Source organism: Miniopterus schreibersii (assembly GCF_964146895.1).
Source record: "Miniopterus schreibersii genome assembly, chromosome: 14".
Lineage (NCBI taxonomy): Eukaryota > Metazoa > Chordata > Mammalia > Chiroptera > Miniopteridae > Miniopterus > Miniopterus schreibersii.
The window spans coordinates 54,044,224-54,069,194 of record NC_138114.1 but is presented as its reverse complement, the minus strand read 5'-3'; the positions used below and the strand labels follow the sequence as shown (position 1 = coordinate 54,069,194).

General features: G+C 44.7%; 1 protein-coding gene across 2 annotated transcripts in view; it reads left to right on the top strand.

Moving 5' to 3' along the window:
* Positions 1-24,971, top strand: part of EDRF1 (erythroid differentiation regulatory factor 1) — a 30,768-nt gene continuing 5,797 nt past the window's right edge. The window contains exons 1-22 of one of the 2 annotated variants that reach the window (XM_081157833.1): positions 1-257; positions 1,007-1,212; positions 2,810-2,876; positions 3,736-3,861; positions 4,900-5,024; positions 5,270-5,426; positions 8,295-8,396; positions 8,658-8,779; positions 9,465-9,576; positions 11,973-12,120; positions 12,203-12,311; positions 12,537-12,648; positions 14,000-14,260; positions 15,371-15,442; positions 15,722-15,872; positions 17,089-17,277; positions 17,582-17,782; positions 19,163-19,381; positions 20,816-21,039; positions 22,702-22,860; positions 23,027-23,176; positions 24,625-24,778. In XM_081157833.1, the coding sequence (XP_081013959.1) occupies positions 153-257; positions 1,007-1,212; positions 2,810-2,876; positions 3,736-3,861; positions 4,900-5,024; positions 5,270-5,426; positions 8,295-8,396; positions 8,658-8,779; positions 9,465-9,576; positions 11,973-12,120; positions 12,203-12,311; positions 12,537-12,648; positions 14,000-14,260; positions 15,371-15,442; positions 15,722-15,872; positions 17,089-17,277; positions 17,582-17,782; positions 19,163-19,381; positions 20,816-21,039; positions 22,702-22,860; positions 23,027-23,176; positions 24,625-24,778 (3,271 nt within the window). In that variant the 5' untranslated portion in view covers positions 1-152. The remainder of the gene's footprint in view (positions 258-1,006; positions 1,213-2,809; positions 2,877-3,735; positions 3,862-4,899; positions 5,025-5,269; positions 5,427-8,294; positions 8,397-8,657; positions 8,780-9,464; positions 9,577-11,972; positions 12,121-12,202; positions 12,312-12,536; positions 12,649-13,999; positions 14,261-15,370; positions 15,443-15,721; positions 15,873-17,088; positions 17,278-17,581; positions 17,783-19,162; positions 19,382-20,815; positions 21,040-22,701; positions 22,861-23,026; positions 23,177-24,624; positions 24,779-24,971) is intronic. The other variant, XM_081157832.1, reaches the window with a different exon arrangement.

Genomic DNA, 24,971 nt, shown 5'->3' with positions numbered 1-24,971 from the left:
GCAGCGTCTTCCTGTGAGAGACCGGAAGTGGGTGTGAGGAGCGTCTCCGGCGACTCCGGCGCCTCTTCTGCGGTGCGGCCGCGTCGCTGGCCCCGGGTCCCCGTGGCGGCTGCTCGGGTCCCGCCCGGCCTCGCCGCCCCTGGACCGAGGTGATGGGGGACTCCAAGGAGGCCGCGGCTGAGGCTCCGGCCGGGGCCCCCGCCCGCGGAGGACTCAGTCTCCTGCCGCAGGGAGAGCCCGAGGAGCCCTGCGCACAGGTGAGCCCGCCGCGGGGCGGGACCGCGGGTCTCCGGGGCTGCGGGCCCGTCCTGCCGGGGAGGGGGGGGACGTCACGGCTCCCGGCGGCCTCTGGCGCCTTCTCGCCGCCTCGCCGGCAACCCGCAGGGCGGAGCGCGAGGCCGCGCGCCCGCCGCCAGGCGTCCAGGTGTCTGCGTGCCTGTCGTTCGCGTCAGGAGCGGCCTCGGCTCCCCCCGGGGGTCACGGGCGGCGAGGGGGGCACCGTCCCTGCGGCCCGCGCGCGCAGGCGGGCGCTTCCAGAATGCGGCGCCGGCGCCCGGCCGGCCGGGAAACGGGGTGTCAGGAGCAGCCCCGGCGGGAGCCCAGGCCCTGGTCCGTGGAGGGTGCCCAGAGCTTCCCAGGGGCCGTGACGGGCGGGGGGCCGAGGGCGCGAGGACCCCCGGCCAGGCGCGAAGTGAGGGCTCGGGCGCTAGGGGCCGGCTCCGGTCGGTGAGCCGCAGCACCCCGATATCTCAGCGCGAGCTGCTCTGCACGGCGGCGCCGCTGAAGCCCAAGCGCAGAGGTCTCCCCGGCGCGGCTCCCCCGGGGTCTGGGGCACTTAAACGGCGGGGGCCGCCCTGCTCCTCCACGCGCGGTTTTGTCTACGAAATCCTGCAAAACCCCAAAACCACCCTAACGGGTTAGGCGCGCCGCTGGTAGCACGGAGCGCGCGCCCTCCGCGGACGGGGGTCTCCGCGCCCGGCCCGCTAACGCCCCGTCGCGCCCGCAGGGCTCGGCGCTCGTCCCCGGCGGCGCGGTCAAGAGCCGCGCGGTGGTGAAGTTCTCGTCGGCGCCGCCGCGGGCCGCCTTCGCGCGCCTGGAGGAGAAGACGGACCTGAAGCTGCCGCCCGCCAACTGGCTGCGCGAGAGCGCGCGGCTGGGGCCCGCGGGCGCCTCCCTCCTGGGCAACAGCAAGAAGAGCAAGCCCTTCTCCAGGTGAGCGCGGCGCCGCCGACCCCGCCCCGGCCCCGCCTGCAGTGCGCCGGGCCTGCCCGCCCTCCGTGCGGCCTCCCGCTGGAGTAGAGGGCTTTGGACTTTCCCAGTCCTGTGCCCCTGCTGACAGGGTGAGGCTGTAATAGGAAGGTACAGCTGGCACAGGCTCCCTTCAGGCCTGCGTCTCGTTATTAACGAAGCTGAATTTTGCTAATAACAATCAGATGGGGTTTTTTTGTTTTTTGTTTTTTTTAAGCCAATGTACCGGCCTTTTGCATTTGTGAATACAGAGAGTTAGCGGGGCGCCCGAGGAGGAACCCTTACACCCCTCGTCTGCCTGGTGGGGTGTTTCAGTAGGTGGCGGGGTCCTCCGGCCTGGAGGAGCCTGCTGTGGAAATCGGTGCGGGCTGGGTGCCTTGTACCCTTGACTTCGCACTTGCTGGAAATGCTGCTGGTGGCATTTAAAGCTGAGAGTGGCCTGGGTCTTAATGAGACTAGTGTGGGAACCTCCGTATTCTTGTAGACTGTGTAATGTGCGGGGCTCTGTGTTTTCCTCTCAGTGAGTAAACCTAAAGGGTTTCCACATAACATGGCAGGAGTCATAAATACATGAATACCTTAGGAGCCAGTAGTTTGGGAATTATCGTAATGCCACTCAAGGTAAACAAAATGTTTGTTTGTTTGTAGCAGTATTTCTACTATCAAAGATTCGGAAGCAGTGCATATATCTTCCTTTAGAAGAACAGCTTAATAAACTGTGATGTGTGAACACAATATGTGTTACAAGGTGATTCGAGTGGTACTTACATTGACTGTGCACCCACTGTGTTAAGTAATATGTATGTTGACGTCGTTTCATTCTCATAATGACCCTTTGAGTTAGGTACTGTTCACTAACTTTCTCATGGAGAAACTGTAGCCTGGAAGGTTAAGTAACTTGCCCAGACCACATAGTAAGTTACGGGAGCACGCTTTGAAGCGGGTAGTCCGGGGTGAGAGTCCTGGCGCTCTGCCACTTACTAACAGAAATGCTGACATCAGATGCTTTTCAGGCTTGCACATGAAAGATGTGCCCCATGTGGTATCTGGCGCAACATTTTTTTTTTTTCTCCTCCTTCTGGCTGAATTGGGGTCAAGTGTTTGTTTGTTTGATGTATATTTTAAAAGAATAGTTTTGTGTATCACTAGGAACACAGTCCCAGAGACTAAAATCCTGATAAATGTTTCTGTTTCTATTTTTCTTACCTTCTCACCTAAAAAGAATAATATCTTGAACTGTTTTCTCTTGGAGATTTTTTGGGTTTTGTGATTACAAAAATGAATATAATTGTTAATCATCTTTGTTCTAGATGATTCCTATTAATTGCTTCTCATGGTTATTGCTATATTTTATCAAATGTAAGATGCCATTGATTTTAAGTAACACCATGATTGTATATACCACTAAGAAGGAAACTAGCCAGCTGTGCTGGTGATGGGCGTGTGATGTCAGAGATGTGGAGAATGTACGTCCTAAAAGTGATGATGTACAGTTTTCTATGGTAAACTCGACTCGCATCATTGTGAGCATGACCTTTGTGGCCTTTGTTCCTTCTGTTAGCTTTGGGATGGCATACGACTTCATTGACTCCGTGGGGAACGATGTGGATGTTGTCTCTGACTCCGAGGTAAGTGTCCTGATTGGGGAATGTAACCGGGTGTTTGAGCTGGGCATTTACAGCGGGCTCTGTTCAGTCGTCTTGAAAAACTACTGATGAAATAAGACAACCATCTGATTATCAAATACCTTTTTATTACTAAAGCAACACTCTTTAACACATCTCCTTGCTTCAGAGAGAAAGGAACAACCCCCAAAACACTGACAGTGCTAGTACTAATGTTGATGGTTGTACTTTAAAAATAGCAATTACAAGTGATTAGAAGGTTTGGGATAATTTTGTATGTTACTAGTGGAGAATTAGATGTGGTGCTTCTGGCACAGTCTATTGCTCCTTAGATGGTTAGTTTTATCTGATATGCTAAAAGCCTAGGTCAGCATGACAGTGCACCATCAGTTAGGTTGACACAGTGTGGCTTGCAAAGCGCAGGCAATGGAGGTTTTATTTATTTTTTAATCCTCACCTGAGGATATTTTTTCCACCGCTTTTCAGAGAGAGAGAAGGGAAGAAGGGAGAGAAACATCGATGTGAAAGAGACACACTGACTGGTTGCTTCCTGCACACGCCCCAACCAGGGCTGGGGATGGAGCCTGCAACTGTGGTACATGCTCTTTGGTCAGAATTGAACCCGGGACCCTTCAGTCCTTGGGCCGACGCTCTGTCCACTGAGCCAAGCCATCTAGGGCTGATGGAGATTTTAAAGAGCTGTCTTTCGTATTTGCATTTAGCTCTTTGTATAAAATACAGTTTATATAACCTCAGGGAAATAAGGTTTATCGTGCTTTAAAATAGAATGAGGTTAAAAATGGAAAGATCCTGAATCACACTAAAAAGGTCTTTCTAAACTCTCTTTCTTAATTTTTTTCAGAACATTAAAAAGCTCCTGAAGATCCCATACAGCAAGTCCCACGTGAGCATGGCCGTGCACCGCGTTGGGAGGACCCTCCTGCTAGACGAGCTGGATATCCAGGAACTCTTTATGCGTTCATCACAGGTAGTACAATCCGAAAAGCATCATTTTAACAACTTAAGGGCACTAGAAATACAATTTTGTTTCAAAGAAAGGCCAAAGTGGAAACAAAGTTGAGTATTTCAGCAACAAGAGGTTCCACTGATAATAAAAAAGCCTTAATAAAAAACAGAGGAGAGAATTGGCAAGAAACTTATTGATGCCAACCGCTGGGATTCTTGCAAGGAAAAGGATCGGGCCTCGGAAGCTGTGAAAGTCTAAAATTTAAGGGGCTCGTTTAAGTTTTTGAAAAACCCTTCGATGTCTCCATTAAAGGCTCTTACGAAACATCGCCACCAGGAAATACAAACAGTGTGATTCCTACAGATACATAGCGGTCAGAATAACTGGCTCTCTCAGAGCAGAGCTGCTTAGGCTGTGTCGGCAAATGACTGTTTTCCTCCAGTGTATTGATGATGGAGGCTTTCGTGAAAAATAACCATGTCGCTGTGCCCTAAGGCTTACTCTCCATTTCTATATGCTTAACTTTTCATGGACTGTTTGCTACTAGTTCATGATTCTAGCAGTCCCATAGGCCATTCTTTAAAGACCACTCCTGCCATGCTTTGGCAAAGGGAGGTAAGTTACAGCAATTTGAATTGACACTTAAAATAAGTGTTTTTCCCTTTGAAAAGACCACTGTTCTGTCTGTTATGTATGTGCTAGCTACTGGGCAAGGTCTCGGATGCGAGAGTGAATAAATCACAGGCCTTGCTTCCTGGCAGCCTATACAGTTCGGGGGTTATAAACATGTACAAAGGTACTCAGTACAGTCTGCACAGTGGAGCTTATCCGGGCACTAAAGAACCTATGGAGGAGCGCCCCCCCCCCCCCACTGGTTCAGGGAGAGGAGGAAGACATTTTCTGAAAGAAGTGGTAGGAATTGAATCTAGAAAGATAAGTGTTTGAATAGGTATTTATGGAACAGCATTCAGAGAGTAAAGAGCATTTCCTGTAGAAGAGTAACAGGTAACATTGTTTTGACTACAGTTTTGTTGTGTTGATCAATTTCTTGTTATTCAGACTGGTGATTGGACGTGGCTGAAAGAGTTTTATCAAAGGCTTATTGATCAGAAGTGGCAGAGGAAGAAGAAGAGCAAAGAGCATTGGTATCAGAAGGCCATTCTTTCCAAGTTTTTATATTACAGGTATTGCTACTTGTTTATTTTATCTTGAGAGGAAAAGTTAATTTCTGATCTAAAATTTCACTTGAAGCCAGGAAAAGTAATAATTTAAGGTTTGCTGCTATGCCATTGTTGACATTTCAATGTCTCATATTCTTTTTTTTTAAAAAAAATAAGATTTACAGAGTCCAGTTTTTAAAAAAAGTAGTAGGCTTATATGAGCTTAGCTTTAGTAACGATTTGATGTTTTTTATTTCCAACTTGGCCAGTATCAATGGAGATGGAGCTGCTCAGCCTGTCCCATCCTCTGCAGAACAGCAAGAACCGTCCAGCTCAGATCAGACAAGTGACTCGGACGGGGCTTCGTGGCCCGCCCCCTTTGAAATGCCTTCTCCAGTCTCTGAAGATCCCAGTGCTTCCAGTCAGGTTAGTCAGTACTTCAGTGCTAACTTAGTAAACTCATTTAAGAGACAAAACCAATGATCTTGTTAATAAATAGATGAACAGGAGTAAAAAATATTCCATCAGTTCATGTCTTACGGTTAGAAAATAATACTTCTTTTAGTTTTTAAGATAGCATTCACAAGAGATTATGAATGGCTAAATCAAACTATTTAAATTAAATAATTTAAAATATTTTTAAAATCTTATTAGCATTTAACAGAGCTCACCAATGTTTATCAATACTGATTATCTTCTTAGCAATAAGAGTATTATATAATAAATATAGTGACGTAGTATATTTTAAATTTTAGATGTATAGTAACTGCCTATCAAATATTGACTTTGAGAGTAGTTTGTAATTTAAATACTGACCTTACATTTTAGTCAGGTTGTTGGGCCTAAACTCACCCTTAAGATTTCATGGATGAAGTTCTGAGACTTTAACCCACATTAATGTTCTAAAGCTTTAGAAAGGAAGAGACTGGACTATGTTGTCTGTTTCGTCTCTTGGTTTCTTCTTACTGCTTGTTTAGTTTTGTCATTGTTCCTATCAAAGAAGAAAATAGCTCCACAGATGTGAATTGTACATGTCTATTTTCAGGAAAATACATTAACAAACTTGAAGAAGATAAAACTATGACCCTTAACTTGGTAAATTGTTTTTCCTCTTGCTCCGTGTTCTCAGGTGTTGAAAATCATTCGTCCAGGTTGTTGCTCTCTTTACAAATTATGGTATTACAATGAGGCATGTACATTTAACTTGATTTTAGTTTTAGTGGGTTTTAAGATGGAGAAACCTAATCATTAAACTATGTAATGAATTCAAATTATTCCCAAGGTGGGAAAAGCTGAGGAAAAGAAAGGAAGTAATTACCATGCAAGTTGACAGAGTGGGTACCTCCAGGAGGGGGTGTGTGGTGTGAATGAAAAGGGACATGGGGCCTGGGTATCAGCAAGGTTCCAGGTCAGGACTTGGGGACTGGTTACACTGGTAATTCGCTTTGTACTTAGTCATTATGCTATATTATTTGTTTTATACGCTTTCCTGTATGTGATTATAGCTCATCAAAGGAGTTTTTGAAAATTATTTTAGTATCCCTTGACTTCAAAACCCACTCGTCAACAAAAAGACACATAATAGAAATACCAGTCTCCTTCCCCCCACCTCCCCTCTCCCATTCCATCCTTACCTCGTTTAGGGGTTGCTATGAGAGATCTTGGAGACTTTTGAGAATCTGTAGATTTGCATGTGGAGGAAGTGAACTGGCATCTAGTTAGTGCCTCTTACGCCGTGTACTTCATGCCATGTTCGTAAAGTACTGCATACACATTGCGCATATGTATTAAGTGTTGATGGTGTCATTTTACAAATAAATGAACTGAAGCTCATAAAGAGTAGATGTTTGTCCATTGTCCAAGCTTGGGTTCAAACCTTGACCCTGTGACTTCAGAGGCCTGTTCTTGGGCTGTGCTCTGCTGTGTCCGTGTGTTCCACACTTGCTTAGAAGAGCCTCAAAGCAGCCAGGTTGTCCTAGCAATGGCACGTGCCCAAGAAGAGCTAGGCTGCCATAAAAACAATCTCACGGAGTATTTTTATAACATGTTATACATCCTAAATTTCAGCAGTTAGAGATTTATCTCGGTTTGCTAGCCACCACCTCATAAATTCTTGTTTCCCAAACCTAAACTGCTAGTTTGAGGCCTGGGTTAAGCAATGATAGAGTTGAAGTAGGTGAAATAGTTGTTCAGTATGGCCTCAGAGCCAAACCTTTATTTAGAGCAGTGTAACCTAGGACCCAAATTCTGACTAAAGCAACTATCTGGCAAATATGATTTGGGGAATGGTCCACAGGTTAATATAAATAAATAATAAGAAAGTTCGAAGCTCCATTAGGATTCTTTAAGGAGAAGTCAGGACACAGCAAAAGTGCTAGATATTCACACACACACACCCAAACCCACACCTCCTCACCCTCATGCTTGCAGCCATGTGTACTTGCTCCACAGGTAGGTGCTAAGCTTTCAGCGTACACCTAGGATGAGAAGTGAGTGTTCATGGACTAAGCAGTGTTCGTGCACAACGCATGCCCATCTTGGGGACTGTTACAGCATTGACATTAGGTTTAAAGTAACGTTTCTTAATGGCAGCTGCCCTAACGATTGGAAACCTGAGTGGTGGACTGAGTTTACCTACTGTCAAAGGTCCCCTTTCTAAAAGTGTTTTCCAAAGTATATTCCATAGAATGTGTTAAGAATAAAAAGTGTCCTGGGATTAAAGCAGTTTGAGAACATTGGGTTACAGAGGGGAAGTAGATTTTCTACTGCAGGACTTGTTAGGGGCTTTTTCATGGTAATAAGCACTGTTACTCTCCAAAAGCGAGTCTGTGGTAAGGAGCGTTTGTCACAGCTTACTCTGGACGTTTTTCTCTGAGTGTCCCAAGGACTAGAATTCTGTGAAACACATTAAGAAATGCAAAACTTGAGGCCATCATCATGATGCATGTCTCAAAAATACGGCTGGGGTTTCTTAGGAATTTTTTAATTTCATCAAGATGGGGTAGGTTAAAGAGTAATGGTATTGAAATTCACCCAAAAAGAGAAAAATTGAAAACTTTGAAAGCTAAAAATAATCCTTAATTTTTTTTGAGTAAGAGCTAAGTATGATTAGCTTGTTAGGGTGGCCGAAATAAAGAGCTGGCGTGAGCCACCAGTGACGAGAGTTGATTTGTCTTAGCCTGGTTTACAGTAGATTTGAGGTGTCTGCTTTGATTGTAGGTGATACTCTTTAATAGTAGACCATTTGTAAGAAATTCTGGCAGCAGAATCACTCTATCCTTGCACTTTTCACAGGGAAGTGAGCCTCTTGAACCCTCATACATAGTGGGGCATCTGGCCTCAGCCCCCCAAGAACAAAACCTGACTACTTTATTCAATGACGGGGAGAACAGTCAGGTATGCTTCCCGCGGTGTCCACATTGAGACGCCCAGCCCCGGTCTACTTCACCGTTAAAAATAGTCTCTGTTGGAATTCACAGGGGAGAACATGCTTGATCCTGAAAAGTGCCTTCTGAACACCACTGATCCTACAGCTCTGTCACTTTCATTGGCTTTGTCTCCTTTCCCTTTCCCGTTTCCTAGTCTTTCTGTGGCTCGTGGGGGGAATGATGGCTCTTCTGTTTATTATAAAATAATGTTTCCTATTTTATCTTAAAGGGTCTTAAGAATGATTTTGTTCGGAATATTTTATGGACGTTTGAAGACATACACATGTTGGTTGGCTCCAACATGCCTATATTTGGCGGTGGCAGATACCCAGCAGTCAGCTTACGTCTCAGGTAAACCTCACCCGTGTCCCTTAGAATCCCTGCCCCGGCTGCGTGTCCCTGTTGGTGTGGGCATTGGTGCCTCGTTCTGTTCACCTTCCTCCTCCACCAGTGGACATGCAAGGCAGGGAAGGAGCTGTTGCCAGGGAATGCTGGGAGCCCTCAGCTGGGCGTTCGCTCTAGGCCTTGCTGCGTGGAGTCGGGTCTTGTACTCGCCTAGTCTTATGTCTGAATCTGCAACGTGTGAAAACATAGTAGAATTTATTTAATTGGTGAAGGAGGTGGTTTTCCACCTTCCTGTTAACTGATCATGAGCATTTTTCTTAATGCTCCAGGTATGTTTGTTCATGGCAGCCAGTGTGAATTCTGACTTGGGTGTTGTTATGCATGGTGTACAGTCTTTCCCGTGGGTTGTTGGAGGAGCACCCAGTAGTCCCACAGCCATCTACTACCATCTTTCCTTCTATTCCTACTGAAAACTCTTACGATACCAGTTAGCAGTGCAAGCAGAGCTTATGAAAAGGTGTTTAAGTATAACACAGCTACGTACGCGTGTCTCACCAGCAAAGAAAGCTTACATGGCATTTTCCATGTAGGGAGTGCAGGTTAAAATAGTTAATGGGAGAAATAAGTCTCAGGTGATTTATTATGAAAAACCCTAATTAAACCAAATAACACTAGAAATGTATATTTTTAGGGATAACAACAAACCAATTAATGTGCTAACTGGAATTGACTACTGGTTGGACAACTTGATATGCAATGTACCCGAGCTTGTGATGTGTTTTCATGTAAATGGAATTGTACAGGTAAGCCCTCACCACAGTTTTTAAGGCACTTAAAATCTAAAGTGTATTGTTTGGCAACAAAGGTAGCTGTGAGTAAACTGAAATTTGAGCATTTTCACATTTGAATTGTTGATAGAATTCTAGATGTTACAGGAGTATAATTTTACAGATAATTTGTGAGAAGGTCATAAATACACTGAACCTGCCTTGGTAGCCATAGAACTGTAACTTTAATGCCAGCCATCCATAGTAGTTACCTCACAGTATACAGTATAGAGGTATTTACTCAGCACACAAATATCGACTCAATATATGCAAAGTGTTAGGGAAAGGCCACAGTAATACTTGCGTAAAGTAGATAGTTTATATAGCAAAGTGTTGTTGAGCATGCTCTATGATGAGGCACTCTGTCCCCATTATAAATGTTGGGGGGTGGAGGGGACAAAGAGTAAAGTGGCCGTTACTCAGAAAGATACAATCTAATGGGAAGTAACTGTGCAAAGAGAAAATAGGAGATGGCAGATTAAGATTGGACATGTGACTTGCACAGAAGTCTGGTGTTTGTACAAGGGTGAGATCACTTCTCTTGATCTGAAAGACAGACTTCCTGGAAGAAGTGGCTTCTTAACTGGATCTTGAATGACAGCATCCCAGAAAATAAGAAATGGATTTAAAAAACTAGTGTTAGTAAATGAGGGATTGATGATCAACCCGGTAGGGAACAGGCTTCTGTAGCAGAATAGCAGAAGGATTGGAAAAGTCAGCCAAATAATACAGAGCCTTGAATGCTGAGCTAGGGCGTTTGGACTTGGTTTGGTTTGGAATCTGGAATCAGTGAAAACTTTGCATCTGGGATGTGAAATTCATGTATTGGAATATTATTTTGGAGACAAGAAGATGGGGTAGGCATGCACTACTTTTAGAAGTAATGTAAGATCCTCATATTTAGTAAGTGCCATACTAAGGATTGACAGCTGTCATCATGGCTAGTATTTACTGAGTACATCTTTGCTAAGTGCTTTACAGGCATTGTATTTGATACTCATATCAGCTCTTAGCTGCCCGTCTGCTGTTACCCCTTTTGATGGAGAGGGAGACTTGAGAGCCACAGAGCTCGAGTGAGTCACTCAGGCCACACTGCTAGTGAGTGGTGGTGCCAGTATTTGACCCTGTCTCTGACTGAGGCCACGCTCTTAGCCCTTGTACTGCTGCAGCCCAGCGATGCCTCCCTTGCACTGTGTATCAGGATCCCTTGTGAACGCTGTAGGAATCCACTTGCTCAGGCCCACAGTATTTCAGGATGGGTGGGAGCTTGGTAAATGCTTATTTGCACCCTTGGTTGAGATCCACTGTTACGCCATCACCCTAAATGGTAGTGTTCAAGGAGAGGCCATGAGTGGGGAGGGGGAAGAGTGAAAGGGAATTGTAGGACTTGGCTTAGGAGCTGAGGAACTGGAGTCTTGGTGGCATCATTGCCTGAGGTGGGGGTGTTGAGTCGGTTCAGGCAGGGAAGGTGATGTATTTGTTTTATTGTGTGCAGTTTGAGGAAAGCATTGAAATGCCCAGTGAGCATGTTGAGGCTGCAGGCATTAGGAGACAGGACTGGAGACAGACCTCAGCACCTGCTGCCCATATCCTGTTGGAGTTCATACCAAGGGAATCCATTAAACTCCAACATTGGAGCCCTTCCCCAGGCAGGTGAGAGAGAGGGAGCCTTCAGACCGAGGGAAGGAGAGCCAGAGTAATGCTCTGTAAGATCCAGGCGAGGTTCAGTGATGGAGAAGGGTGAAGACCAACCTTAGGAGACTGTGGTCCCATTTCCCAGTTGGCTTGGAGTATCTAGTCAGTGTACTTCAGAAAATGAGAAAATGGTAAGGGGAGTTCAGGGAAGTGTGAACAGAAGACAAGTGGTAGTAACGTCCATGCAGCCTTTACTCTTATGCCGCCCGCCCCCCCCCCCCCCCGCTCCATTTCTGTGAAGGAATAGAGTGCGTAGCTCTTATGGAAGAGGAGTGTCTGCTGGAGAAACTTCCTAGGAGATTCTAGCCTCAGGGGTGAAGTCTGCCTGTGTTAACCGTCTGCCCAGTTAAAAGCCATTGGGGTGGAATAGAAGGAATTGTGCTGTGGGGTATGGTCCACGTGATAGCAGGAAGGAAGTCATGCCTAAGTTTGTGGTTCAGAATCAGGTGATGACTCTTCCTTGAGGATGACTCCCGTGGTGAATGGGCAGTGATGCTGGCGGGAGGGTCGGACTCCTTCGGAATGCTGGAGCGGTAAATAGATGAAAGCCCACTGGTTACATCCCACTCCTGCTGCACAGGTCTCTGATGGCAGGGTTTACTTATTTGCTTGCTTTTTAATAAAAGAAGTGTGGCTGCCTAGGTTTTCTCTTACACTGCCTTCTATGTGTTTTATAGAAGTATGAAATGATAAAGACAGAAGAGATTCCCAATTTGGAAAACTCTAATTTTTCTACTAAAGTCATAAAAGACATTGCACAGAATATTTTATCGTTTCTGAAATCTAATTGTACCAAAGAAGGACATACCTATTGGCTGTTTAAAGGTGAGCTAGTTCTTGAGTGTATAATCATTGCTTTGAGTGACGACTGTAAAATGAGGTCTGTTGGTTGGCTTGTTTTTTGCAGCGAGTGGCAGTGATATAGTGAAGCTCTATGATCTCACTACTCTTTGTGAAGAAACTGAAGACAAATATCAAAACCCATTCACCATGCCAGTGGCTGTTCTACTGTATAAGTGAGTGCTGTTGGGGTGCAAATGTGCAGCCACGCTGCCCAGGCCGGGGCTTTTAACACCTGCTAGGTTTTCATAGTTTAAACAATTGTGCGTGTACACGCACTATACCAAACTAAACTTGGGGTTGCATGTGTGTGAAGTACAGTGTTTGGTGGTTTCTGTGGCCCGCACGAGTCCTGCAGAGAGGGATGCTCGGGGAGTCAGCTGACGCACACTGTTTCCTAGGGTTGCCTGCAACATGATGGTGAAGAAGAATCAGAATAGGAAGCACTATGGAACTGTCAGGACGTTGCTGCTTAACTGTGTCAAATTGCTGGACAAGAGCAGGCATCCTCAGGTAAGACTGACGTTTGCATGCTCTGTGAACACCGCCTCGTTCTGGAGAGAACTGCCTAGGCGTGGAAGCCACCTCCCCTGGGGGCACCCCGACCCCATGTGGCTGCTGAGCACTGATGTGCCCCCTCTGGACTGGGGTGTGCTCTCAGTGTCACGTACACACTGGATTGTAAGACTGTGTACACGTTCCGTGTCCATTGACTCAAATGTAATATTAAAACTAAGTGATCTAGGTTTTTCACTTAATTAAAATTAAGTGATCTAGGTTTTTCTAGGTGTGGCCAAGCGGCTCCTGTTACATTCCTCTTGAATAGTACAGTCTGTAAATGTGGAGCTCATGTGGTGCTCTTTCCTTTCGTGTTACTGCTGCTTGGAGGGGGAAACCTGTTTTACAGTATCTTAAGATTTTCTCACACGAGTGGATCTTGTTAATCACTGTTAGTATAAATAAGATTCATGGTCCACACTTCAGTATGTAATGAAAGCATCTCCTAAAATAATCTCAGTCATGGGCCCCCAATTTTACACCACGCCCCGTGCCCTTAGTTGTCTGTATTTTTTGGTATAAGGTTGGTTGTCTATTTAAATCAGAGAAGGTCTGTAATATGTACAATTTTTTTTTTAAGATGCAAGTTAGCACAGACAGTTTAGAGATAAAGATTATCCTAGAGACCAAAGCAAGAGAAAACTTTTCTGCAAAAAAATGGCAAAAGAGTTTCCTGACTTAAGTTTCTGACTTAAGTATCTAATTGCTGATTGAAGTAGTGGTGTCCAGTGGATTTTAAATAGTTTATGTAACAGAAAATACTGTTACAACTATTGTGGGTCTGTGATTACAAGTCACTTTATAACACATAATAGAGTGGAATAAGTAGTAATACAGGCATGCCCATTTTAAGAGATACCAGGATGGACTTTTCCCTCATTAAGCTAGTGGGGGGTCTTCCCCCGGGACCATAAATTACATAGTAAATATTAGTTGCCTGTTAAATTTATAGCTTATAAAGAGAAATTCTCGTTTCTCAGTTCATAGAAGGATACTTGCTGATATAGTTAGGATACTCTACACCTGAAGATTTTTGTCTCCAGTGAAATACAGTTTTTTTTAAGAGGGCGGGTGGGGATGGGATAATTTCAGGAAGTAAACATCAGCCCATGAGACTCTCACAGAGCACGTTCAGAGTGTATGAGTAGCTGTGAGTCGGGAATGTTTCTGTGTGCTGCTCGGTCAGGGGTGGAAGCAGCCTATTTGCAGAGCCCCTGAGACTGGTTAGTGTAGGAGTAAAGCTCATGCCACTTCAGAGTCCTCAAGTTTGATGACAGTTACACATGTTTTTCTTTCTTTTAATAAGATTATTGCTTCAGCCAATTACATGCTTTCAGAACTTTTTCAATTGGATGAGCCTAAAAAAGAAGAAAGTTCAGAATCTCCGTTAAATGAGAATTCTGACGAAAGCTATAGTGAGGAAGAGGAGGAGATGCCAGACAGCGACGAGAACGGGTCCTATGGCGCCAGCTCTGACCCTCCAGATGATAACAAAGCCGTGGCCATCATCAAGTCTGTGGGAGAGCTGTCCGTTCCAGAGAAGTACAAATCCATCCATCAGATCAGAGTAAGCACGTTTAAGTCTGTGACAGTGGCACCAGTGGGGAAACGGGCAGTTGGTAACTGAGTACAATTGGCCTCTCAGAAGGTGGCTTCGCTGCAGTAAACCATGGTCCAGGTTCTCATCATTGTTAGCTCTGTGAATTTTAAAACCTGGTTTATAATGGTCCCAGGGTAACTACCCATGTGCAGGCTTGTGGTGGGCAAATGTGTGAACCACATATCTGTGTATTAATGTTTATGTGGGAGGCTTTCCTTTCCAGTGACAAGTCAAAGTAGACGGGTGACTTGTTGATCCATATCTTGAGAGACCTGGTTCCTTATCCCTGTGCTGCAGGACAGTACTTTCTCAGTGCCTTGGTCCATGCTGTCTGGATGGGACATATTTCTGGCCTAACAACTTCCCCTTGAGGTTCCTTTTGGTGTGGAATGTGCTATGTGTCAGTTTTCTAAATGATAATTACTTTCCAGTCCTCCCTTTCTGTGGTCAGATCCAGGTCAGCCTTAAAAGAGTTCTGGCTGTTCCTTGAACCGAAGTACAGTCATATTTACAGATAATCTTTTAATTTAAGCTCTCAGTTAACTTTCAGATGGAAACTTCATCTTCTAACAGGTTTCTAGAGGACACCTCTGTCACCCTGAAATACTGCCTGTCTTTCTGACCTCCTTTCACTCTCCCCTCTTGTTTATTCTCGCCATGCTGCCCTTTTTTCTGTCTCTCAAATTCATCAGGATCGTGCCCATCTGAGTTTGCACCTGCTGTTGCTAATTGGAAGTTGAGCTGACCTTTGAGATTAGGTGTACGTTTATCTAAAATATTACTACTCACATTCACTCTTTTGTTATAATAGAGTAATTTAAAAAGTTTTAAGTACTTATAGCAGCATGTATGCTGGAAGATCTTTTTGTTAAGCAGGATTTGTGTTGATGATGCTTATTATATCAATTTAATCTTCAGTTAAAACAGTACATCACCCTTAATACCTCACTGAGCTGAATACACAGCATGTTGTGAAACTGCTGATCTGTAGAGGTTTAGCGATTCCCAGGAGCTGAGAGCGGTGGATTTCTCACCCTGCGGGGGTGTATTAATAACTTCATGTGTCTGTTTTTGAAGCCCAGCTGTGCGTTTCCGGTTTGCCATGACACAGAGGAGCGCTGCAGACTTGTGCTTAGCTACGTCCTGGAGGTAAGTTTGGGCTCAGCCTTCACTATTTCGGTAAATTTGCACTTGATGTGCACATAGCACGTGTGTGTTTGTGTCTGATGTTCTGAATGGTTTTCTCTCCTTTAAGCATAAAGTGAAAATCAGTTTTCCCAACTCTTTCAGGTTAAATGTAGTTTTAAAATCTGTTTTCAAAATATAAATTCTGCTAAATGTATTTAGTAGTCTAGATATTGCCTTATATTTAGTGTCTAGTTGATCTTCAGTTACGTGTACCAGTGACTGTTTCTCTTTTCTTTAAAGGGTTTAAAGTCTGTGGATAGCAGCATCAAGAAAGAAAGCGACCTCCCTGCAGCTGACCCCAACACCCCAATCCCTTTAAAATATGAAGATGAGTCCGCAATGGGGGGTCCTGAGGGTCTGGAGAAGCAAATGGCCTTGTTTTTGGATAAAAGTAAGTCAAATTGATGTGCAAATAAGGCCTTTTCAATAGGATAATATGCTGGTCCTTTCTCAACAGCAGACATATCAATTAAGGCACAATTGACAGGAACCTCAGAAAAGGAGAGCATGTGAGTGAAAATATCTTTTCATTCAAAATATAAAACAGAGCAGGGTCATATTGACCCTTTACAGGTATCTCTAATGAGAACACAGAGTTATCCTGAGAAATCCCTGCCTCAGTGAGAGCCAGCAGGTGGAGAGCAGCCAGAACCAGACCCCCTAGCTCCGGTCCTGGCTTTGCTAGGCAGGCGGCTCACTCTCTGAACCTATTTTCTCTCAAAATTGAGACAGTAACTGTGCGTCCAGAGGGTTGTTAATGGACTAGATGAGTGTGTAAAGTGCTTAAAACTGTGCACTAAGGGGCACCATCCAAGCTCATGGTAGCACTGGAATAAGCTAGAAATGTCACTGAGAAGTTCATCTCACTTGTTCCTGGGACATTGCTTCATGAAGAGCATGAGAACTTGAAAGTAAATGTCTTGAGTTTCTCGTTTATTTTAATCTAAATTAAATTTTTTTTCCAACCTTGTCCCCTCCCCCCTTTAAAAATCCGTTTCAGTTGTTTAAAAAAATGTTTTGAAAGCCTCTATGTATGGAATAATACCAAGTGCTTTGGGATCTTCTCTTCATGAACATAAATGGGGTGGTGGGTGGGTTCCCCAGCATTTATGTAGCGCTTCCTATGGGCAGTAACTTGACTTTGACTGAAGGATGGTAGGGGTGGACTACTGGGAAGTAAGACTGGAAAAAATGTGGCTTAGGAAGTTGTGCTAAGATGCTTATACTTAATAGGTGGTGAGAGGCCATTTTAATGTTTAGAACAGGTTCCAGTATGATTAAAGCTGAGCTCTAGGAAGGTAAACTTTTTGGCAGATTGGCATGCAGGCTGGAGAAAGGAGCGGGTGTCAGTAGCGACTCTAGTTAAGGCAGTGACCTGAAAGAGAGTGACAGCTGACGCCGCAGGGAAACCAAAGCCCTAGGGAACCAAGTGAGCGTCTGTTAACACTGCTGTTTTACCCCATGTGGCTAAGAAGTGAAGTGTGGTGTTTACCAGTCTTGTTACAACAACAGTTACCTAAGCCTTGAGTGTTTTTATTAAAAAACTATTATTTTATGGTGACTTATATTGAAATAAAACGTGCTGCCTTTTTCCTCCTGTGTCCTAGTGGGCTCCCTTCAGAAGGGTAACTATTCTAGTCAGTCTGGGATGATCCCCGGTTCCTGGCAACATAAGATGAAACTCCAGCTGATTCTCAAGTCATCAAAGGCCTATTATGTTCTGTCTGACGCTGCCATGAGCCTTCAGAAATATGGAAGAGCGTTACGATACATCAAGTTAGCTCTGCAGAGCCATGGTAAGCCACTGTACACGGAGATGCTTAACAGGCATTGGGAGAGGACAACAGGGAAGTCATCTGAATCTCAGTGAAATTTTACTCCTGTTCCCATTGTAAAATTTAATTTTAAAACCACCTTTCTTCATCTTGTGTGTTACCTAGTATTTTATTTTTTGCTCAGTGGCTTAACGTGTCTTCATTTTGAGATATTTGAAGCCACGTGTGCCGTCTGACAGAAAGTAAACTTCGAGTGGCTGCAGGTGGTAGCATTTCCTGTACCAACTGTTCGCTGTGCGCTTTGCCCCCTCCCCTCGCCCCGCAGACACCTACTGCTGCCTCTGCACCAACATGCTGTCCGAGGTGCTGCTGTTTCTCTCTCAGTACCTGACACTCTGTGGCGACATCCAGCTGATGCTGGCCCAGAACGCAAACAACCGGGCAGCTCACCTCGAGGAGTTTAATTACCAGACTAAGGAGGACCAGGAGATACTCCACAGCCTCCACCGGGAGTCCAGTTGCCAAGGTATGCCAGTGGGAGCCTGCCTTTGTTCACCCTGGGACTGCCCATTCCAGCCTGTGTTTGATAGGGTATGTCCAGAAAGGGGCAGAAATGCTAGTGTTTGATATCACTCTGTTATGTTTCACTTATTTAATTTTTTAATACTGTGTATTTGTATATAAAATGTTTTTGAAGTATTTTGTAATTAATTATACAACTAGAACTATCAGACAAGCTCTCAGACAATCATGTTGACTTTCTGTACTTGTCTTTTCATTCCGTGTCTTCAGGTAACCCTTGCAATCAGCAAACAAGCCATGATTTCTTTAGAAACGGAATAGCAGTTAGTTGGTAAACTGGATGAATTACCTTCTGAATAATTCCTGGGGCTCAGATACAGAGATCGTTTTTAAACTTAGTTCAGGATTGGCAGTCTCACTGAATATATCACTCTGTGGAGTTGTCAGATTTTTAAACTGGGGAATAGGAGGGCTTAGTCCACAGCAGCAGGCCCCTCCCTCTGAGCTCAGCGCAGTGTTCTGATTGCTGTGGTTAGGGCAGTGAAGAGGGAGAAGACCGGTCTTCAGTAAAGCATTGTGAATTGTTTTACTATACTCCTGCGTTGTGTGTATCATTGGCTGTCCCCCTCCCCAAATCTAGAGAAGTACATTGGTGGGAAATGTATTTCCTCTTTCTCCCCCCCTTCCCCTTTCCCCTTCCGAGTTTCTCATTTTTTTTCTGATAGACACGGTGAGAAAATCCTCAGTGTGTTTCTATACTCCTGTTATATTCATTTGATGTAAAATACGTCTTCATGAAAGGGATGTTCTCTCCTGTATTCGAGTGTTATCAGCCGGAGTGGTACCCTTTTCCCCCTGGAATTTTGGGCTCTGCATCTAAGTTTACTCCCATCCCTGCTAGATGGCACGGTTGAGTCTGAGAGCCCATCTAGTGGCTTCTTCAGTGTCAAACGTGCATTGTACTTTGATTGGCAGACTGTAATGTCCATAACCGCCTCCAGTAGCATCAGAGCTTCACTGCAAGAACTGCTTCCATTAGTTAAAGAGAAAGGGTGGTTCACCCTGCGTCAGCAGACACCTTGAGGCTGCACCAATGAGCAAGCATACCTGGTAAAAGCTGGGTCATGGGAGTTGGTTGATATTTTTAGGCAGGAAAATATTTCTTTTAATCAAATATTAATGTCCCAAGAAAACATAGTTTTCTAAATAAAGAGATCTTTACTTTGAAACTGAAATTTTTAGTTCCATTGATTGAATCTTATACCATATGTTTATACTGTATTACATTTATTTAAATATTATTTTAAGTGTCAGATTACCTGGACACTGAGGAAGTGAGATTTACATGACTCATGATGGTGATGTTTCCTTTCCCTCTTTTAAGGATTTGCCTGGGCGACTGATTTGTCTACGGATTTAGAAAGTCAACTTTCAGTTAGTTGTAAATGTTATGAGGCTGCTAATGAAATCTTGCAATTTAGTGACTTAAAAAACCAAAACCCAGAACACTACGTCCAAGTATTGAAGAGAATGGGCAACATTAGAAATGAAATCGGTGTGTTTTATATGAATCAGGCTGCTGCGCTACAGAGTGAGAGAGTGGGTAAGTGTCCCTCTGGAGTCCTTTTCTCTTAGAAAATCACATTGATTTTGGTTCAAGCAAGGAACTCTGGCACATGATTTTATGTCCTGGGTGCTCTGTTAAAAAAGTCTTTTATTCTTAAATTCTCAAGAAGTAAAGTTAGGAAAAAACATGATTTCCCCTTGGAACTCACCATTTCAGTGCTTGCCATCCGTCATCTGGTCAGCCAGCCGGGGCCAGGCCTGAGGCAGATACATAGTGGCTGAAACATAGTTCCCCTCTGAGGCAAGGAGGCAGATAATGCACATCTCTGAACAGTGCCACAAGTACACACACAGTGCGACAGGAGTGGGGAAGGAGGTGTGTGTTGAAGCTTCGGGTTTTAGGAAGGCTTTGGTGTAGTTGGAGCAGATGGTACATGTCACGTAGGATGTCAGCAGGCAGGCGTGGGAGGTGGAGGGGGCTGTCCAGACTGAGTGGCAGCATAGGAAGGAGCCATCGCTCTAGGGTCCAGTGGGTGTTTAGAGTGGTGGCAAGATGTGTAGCTCACAGATGGAGAGAGGGCTGAGATAGAAATTCTGTCGACTAAGCTGTGTGCCTGTTGACCTATGAATTGTACTTGACATTTGGGACACACACAGTTTGTTGCTAGTGGGAGAACCTGTGCTTTAAAAAAAATTAAAAAAAAAATATATATATATATATATATATTACATATATATATATATATATATATATATATATATATATATACATATATTAATTGAGATGTAAGAACCTGTGCTTTTTAAGTCGGTGAAGGAGTGTGGAAAGTGGTGGTCAGAAACTTAGGGAAATTAGATAACACAGTCTGTAGAATCTTTATACAGTAGTGCTGTGCTCATGTTTTCATTTGCTTGCTGTAGTATCAGCCAGTTACTATTGAAGAGGGCTGTGTTCGAGGGTTGTGTTAGTCTGCCCTAACATAAAACCACAGACTGGGTGCCATAAATCACAGAATTTATTTCTCACTCTGGAAGCTGGGGGTCTGAGACCAAGATTTCAGCAAGGTTGGGTTTCTCTGAGGCCTCTCTCCTTGGCTTCTCACCTTCGCCACCCCTCTGCTGTCTTTTCTCTGTGGGTGTCCCTGGTCTCTGTCCCTTGTAACACCACTAATGTTGGATTTGGGCCCCACATCATAATCTCAATTAATCTTAATTACCTCTTTAAAGGCTCACTCTCTGCATTTAGAAATGGGGCCTCAGTATGACTTTGAGAGTAAAGGATGTATAGTCTGGCCCAAGACATGTGTGATGAGAGCACTGCACTGCAGTTGACTCCAGGTGGCTGGCTGTCTCCGGATGTCCTGTCACTGCCCTCGTCCTCTCGTGATTGCATCGAGGGACACTGCTGAGGACACTGGTGGGGTTTATACAGATGTCTGTTTACACAAATTTTTTTTTTTTTTTTATAAAGTGAGCAAAAGTGTGTCAACTGCAGAGCAGCAACTGTGGAAAAAAAGCTTCTCTTGTTTTGAAAAAGGGATCCACAACTTTGAATCAATTGACGATGCTACAAATGCAGCCCTTTTGCTATGCAACACGGGGAGACTCATGCGGATTTGCGCACAGGCGCACTGCAGCGCAGGGGACGAATTTAAGCGCGAGTTTTCACCAGAGGAAGGCTTGTATTATAACAAGGTAACACCTTTGCTTATGTGTTGGACCTCATCCATTCACACGTGTCATTTACCTTTGCCATTGTTCACTGAACTATCATAAAACCAAAGTAATGAAAACTGTGGCGATGGCATGGGACTAGACAGACAATTAAACGACTTAGAAATAGGCCTGAGAGTAGTAAGAATTCATACTGAAGGTGACACTGAATTGGTGGGTAAAAGGTGATGCGTCAGTGAAGTGTGTTGGCCTAACTAGAGTGAACGTCAAGTGGATTAAAGATTGATGTGGACGAGTGAGACTGGAAAGTACCAGACGAAAACATGGGAAGAAAAATCATCTCATGGGATGGGTAAGACTTTCCCAGCACGACACAAGCAGAAGTCACAGAATAAAAGATGGTAAACTTAAATGTGCAAAAGTGAAGTGTAAGTGCCAACAGAAAGCAAAATTGAAAATCAAACAGTCTGGAGAAGATGTTTCTAGCACACGGGGCAGATCAGAGGTTAATAAGCCCTTGGTGTAGAACAGTCAGGAATCTGAAAATACACTGTCCCAATAGAAGAAAGGGGCAAAGACCCTTGAACAAAAAATTTGTATATGTATAAAAAGTAAATAGTTAATATGTAAGAAAAATTTCAAAATTTGAACTTTTATGGAATTTAAAATTTGAGTTTATCAAATTACCAAGTAATTTTTGGCAAGTGGTAACATCCAGTGTTGCAGAGGGTGCTGGAAAACAACGCATTTAGTCAAGTACAGGTATCATATCCCCACTTTTTTTAATAAGACCTGCACTAGTTCCTGTTTTCACTAACCAACACAAAGCTGAAGAGGATTTTTGCTTTTAGAAAGCAAATCAAAAATAGCCTTCAGCCTTTGTTTTGCAGTGAGCTGTTCGAGGGGCAGCGGGCACCCCAGCAGCTAGAGTGTCCCCGCCACCTCCTCCCTGGGAACCACACTCAGCATCTGATCATCCAGCCCAGAGCTTGACCTGTGTCTGAGCATCGGGGCTGCACCTCCATGGACCTTGTGCATCTGTTAGTGAGCTGTGTCCTAAAATATCAGAACAGCCCAGGAGAGCTCATAAGAGGGTCACACTTAACAAACCTATGTGTAATGAAATGTTTCAGTTGTGGTGAACAAAATAAAAACACGTGTGCATTCAATTTTAGATCTGGGAACATGCAAAAAAGTTTCCATGTTCATGGTAATTGCATCTTCACTTTACACCGTGTCAGCTTACAGAGTTACTGCTGGGTGACCGGATTGAGTAATTGGATTTGCTTGGGCATGACCACCTATTTCAGGAGGGGGGTAGAAAGGGCGAGAGGCACTGCTGGTCATGTCTGGCAAACTTTTATCCTCAGACTCATCGATTTTTTTGTTGTTTTTAGTTTACTTTTTATGTAAGCTGTGGTTTTCATTTAGAAAGAAAACAAAGGTAGTGCATTGTCGTGCGTCCGTGTGAGTCAGGAAGTGCGCGGCTCGGTAGACTAGAGATGGACTGTGGGCGGCTCGTACTCCACGTGACAGTCTTCACTGAGATAGCCGCACTGTACTCTCTTCCCTCCTCCTAAACTGTCCTTCCACAAATCCTCCTCAAAGCGCATTAACACCTGGGTGACTGGGCAGGATGTTTAATGTAATGTACCACGTGTTTACACGTTTCCTCCCACACAGGCTGTCGACTACTATCTGAAAGCTCTGAGGTCCCTGGGAACACGAGACAGGCACCCCGCAGTCTGGGACTCCGTGAACTGGGAGTTGTCCACTACCTACTTCACTATGGCCACGCTGCAGCAGGATTACGCTCCGCTTTCCAGAAAAGCTCAGGAGCAGGTAACAGTGCCCGCTGGGCTGTACAGGAAGTCGCCTGCCTTCTGTATCCTCTTAACGTGTACTGAGCATGTTTTCACTGACATGCAGTATTTAAATGTCTTTAAACTTCTTACATAATTGTGGGTTTATCTACTTTTTTTTTTTTTACCTCCCCCTTAAAAAACAGATTGAAAAAGAAGTCAGTGAGGCCATGATGAAGTCCCTGAAGCACTGCGACGTGGACTCGGCGTCTGCGCGGCAGCCCCTGTGTCAGTACCGCGCTGCCACCATCCACCACCGGCTGGCGTCCATGTACCACAGCTGCCTGAGGAACCAGGTATTGCCTCTCCAACTCCGGTTCAGTGCCAAGTCCACTTAAAAGTGTCATGGGTGCTGTTCTTACATTTCAGTGTGTATTTTAAACGCCTTCTGTTCTGTTAGCTACTTAGAAGAACTTGGAGTGCAGGCATTTCCCCACCCTGCCATATCCCGTATATGTTTCTCTACTATAAATTGGATCTTAATTTGCAAAATTATATATTTCCCTGGGTGTCTTATTTTGACTTTTTAAAATATAGTTAGGCTTTATTAGAATAGTTTTGTGTAAATCTTGAAGTACCCATCTCCCATCTTTTAAGAGTTTTATTATGAAATCGAGCATGCATGTAAAAGCACGTAGAAATGTGTGGGGAACATGTATAGTTTAAAAAATACCAAAAAGAAAGCCCCGTGTACCTCACCTCGAGCTTGAGGAGTGAAAGAGCACTGTAGGGGTCCCCTGTGTACCCCTCCCTGTTGAATCTCCCTCCAAACCCACCCAGAGCCACTGTCTTGCATTTTCTGATACTTCCCTACCTCCTCTGTGTTTTACCACTTAACATGTTCACATCTCACTGGCTTGTGAACTGTGTAGCAGGAACCTTCCTTCACGTTCTCTCTGTGGCTTAGTTTCCTTCCATTTAGCGTTGTGCTGTTGAGATTCTCCCAGGTCAGCGCATGTAGCTGATCATTTCCTCAGCTCAGTGGTGTTCATGAAATGGTTATGTCACAGTTTATTCATCCACGCAGTGAGTGCTGAACTTCTGGGTTGTTTCTGTTTGAGCCTGTTAGAAATAACCTGTGAGGAGTCTTGTGTACAAATCCTGGTGCTCAGACGCATGTGTTGCTAAGAGTAACTGGAGGCCTTGGTGGAAGGCACTTCCTTTAGAGAGGTTGCCTTGCTTCTGCCAGGAGTCCTGTGTGCAGCTTCTCAGAGAGGATTTTTGTTTTGCTGATTCCTTTTCTTAGCTCAGTGCCACAACAACTTCTCTTACACTCCCTTGGGCGAGGGTTCACTTCTGAGTTGCCTTTACCCTGAGATTACTGTCCTTGAGGCCTAGCTTGATTGGAGAGGATTTCCCTCTGCTGTGCTGGCCCATGACTCCTTCCCTTTGCCCATAGGAGGCCCCTGACCAAAAATCAAGTTTGCCAGGTCGCCTAATAGCCTCAAGGCAAAAGCAAGCTTAAGAGTTACAAGACAGTCAGTGCAGTGGTGCAGGAATTGTCTTTTCAGCAGTAGCACTGAGACAAGTGTACATCCACCTGCAGAGTGGGCTTGGGTTCCTGCCTCACCTCTCACACTGAGTTAACTGAAAATGGAGTAAATGCCCAAGTGTGAAGCTATCATGTAAGACACATAAAACACTACCCCTACGAGAAAGCCTCAGTGATCCAGGCAGAGACTTGGTTAGTAGTCACTGTGGAACCCAAGCCTCTGACTTGCTTTCGCTACCTCTTTGGTTCTAGGTTGGGGACGAGCATCTCAGGAAGCAGCACCGGGTGCTGGCTGACCTTCATTACAGCAAAGCCGTGAAGCTCTTCCAGCTCCTGAAGGATACGCCGTGCGAGCTGCTGAGGGTGCAGCTGGAGAGAGTGGCGTTCGCAGAATTCCAGATGAGCAGTGAGTCCTACGTTTCACCCCTCAGATGTGTGTGCATTGGCTCCGTGTTGGATTGTGTTTCATAGAGTCGGGCAGACCTGTGGATCTCTCTGGGGTGTGAGGAATATTGTTTTCTTTTTTTTCTTTCATTTCGTTCCTCCCTTGTCAGTGACTTTGGGTAAAGACCAAAAGTCTCTACACTTTTTGAAGTGCT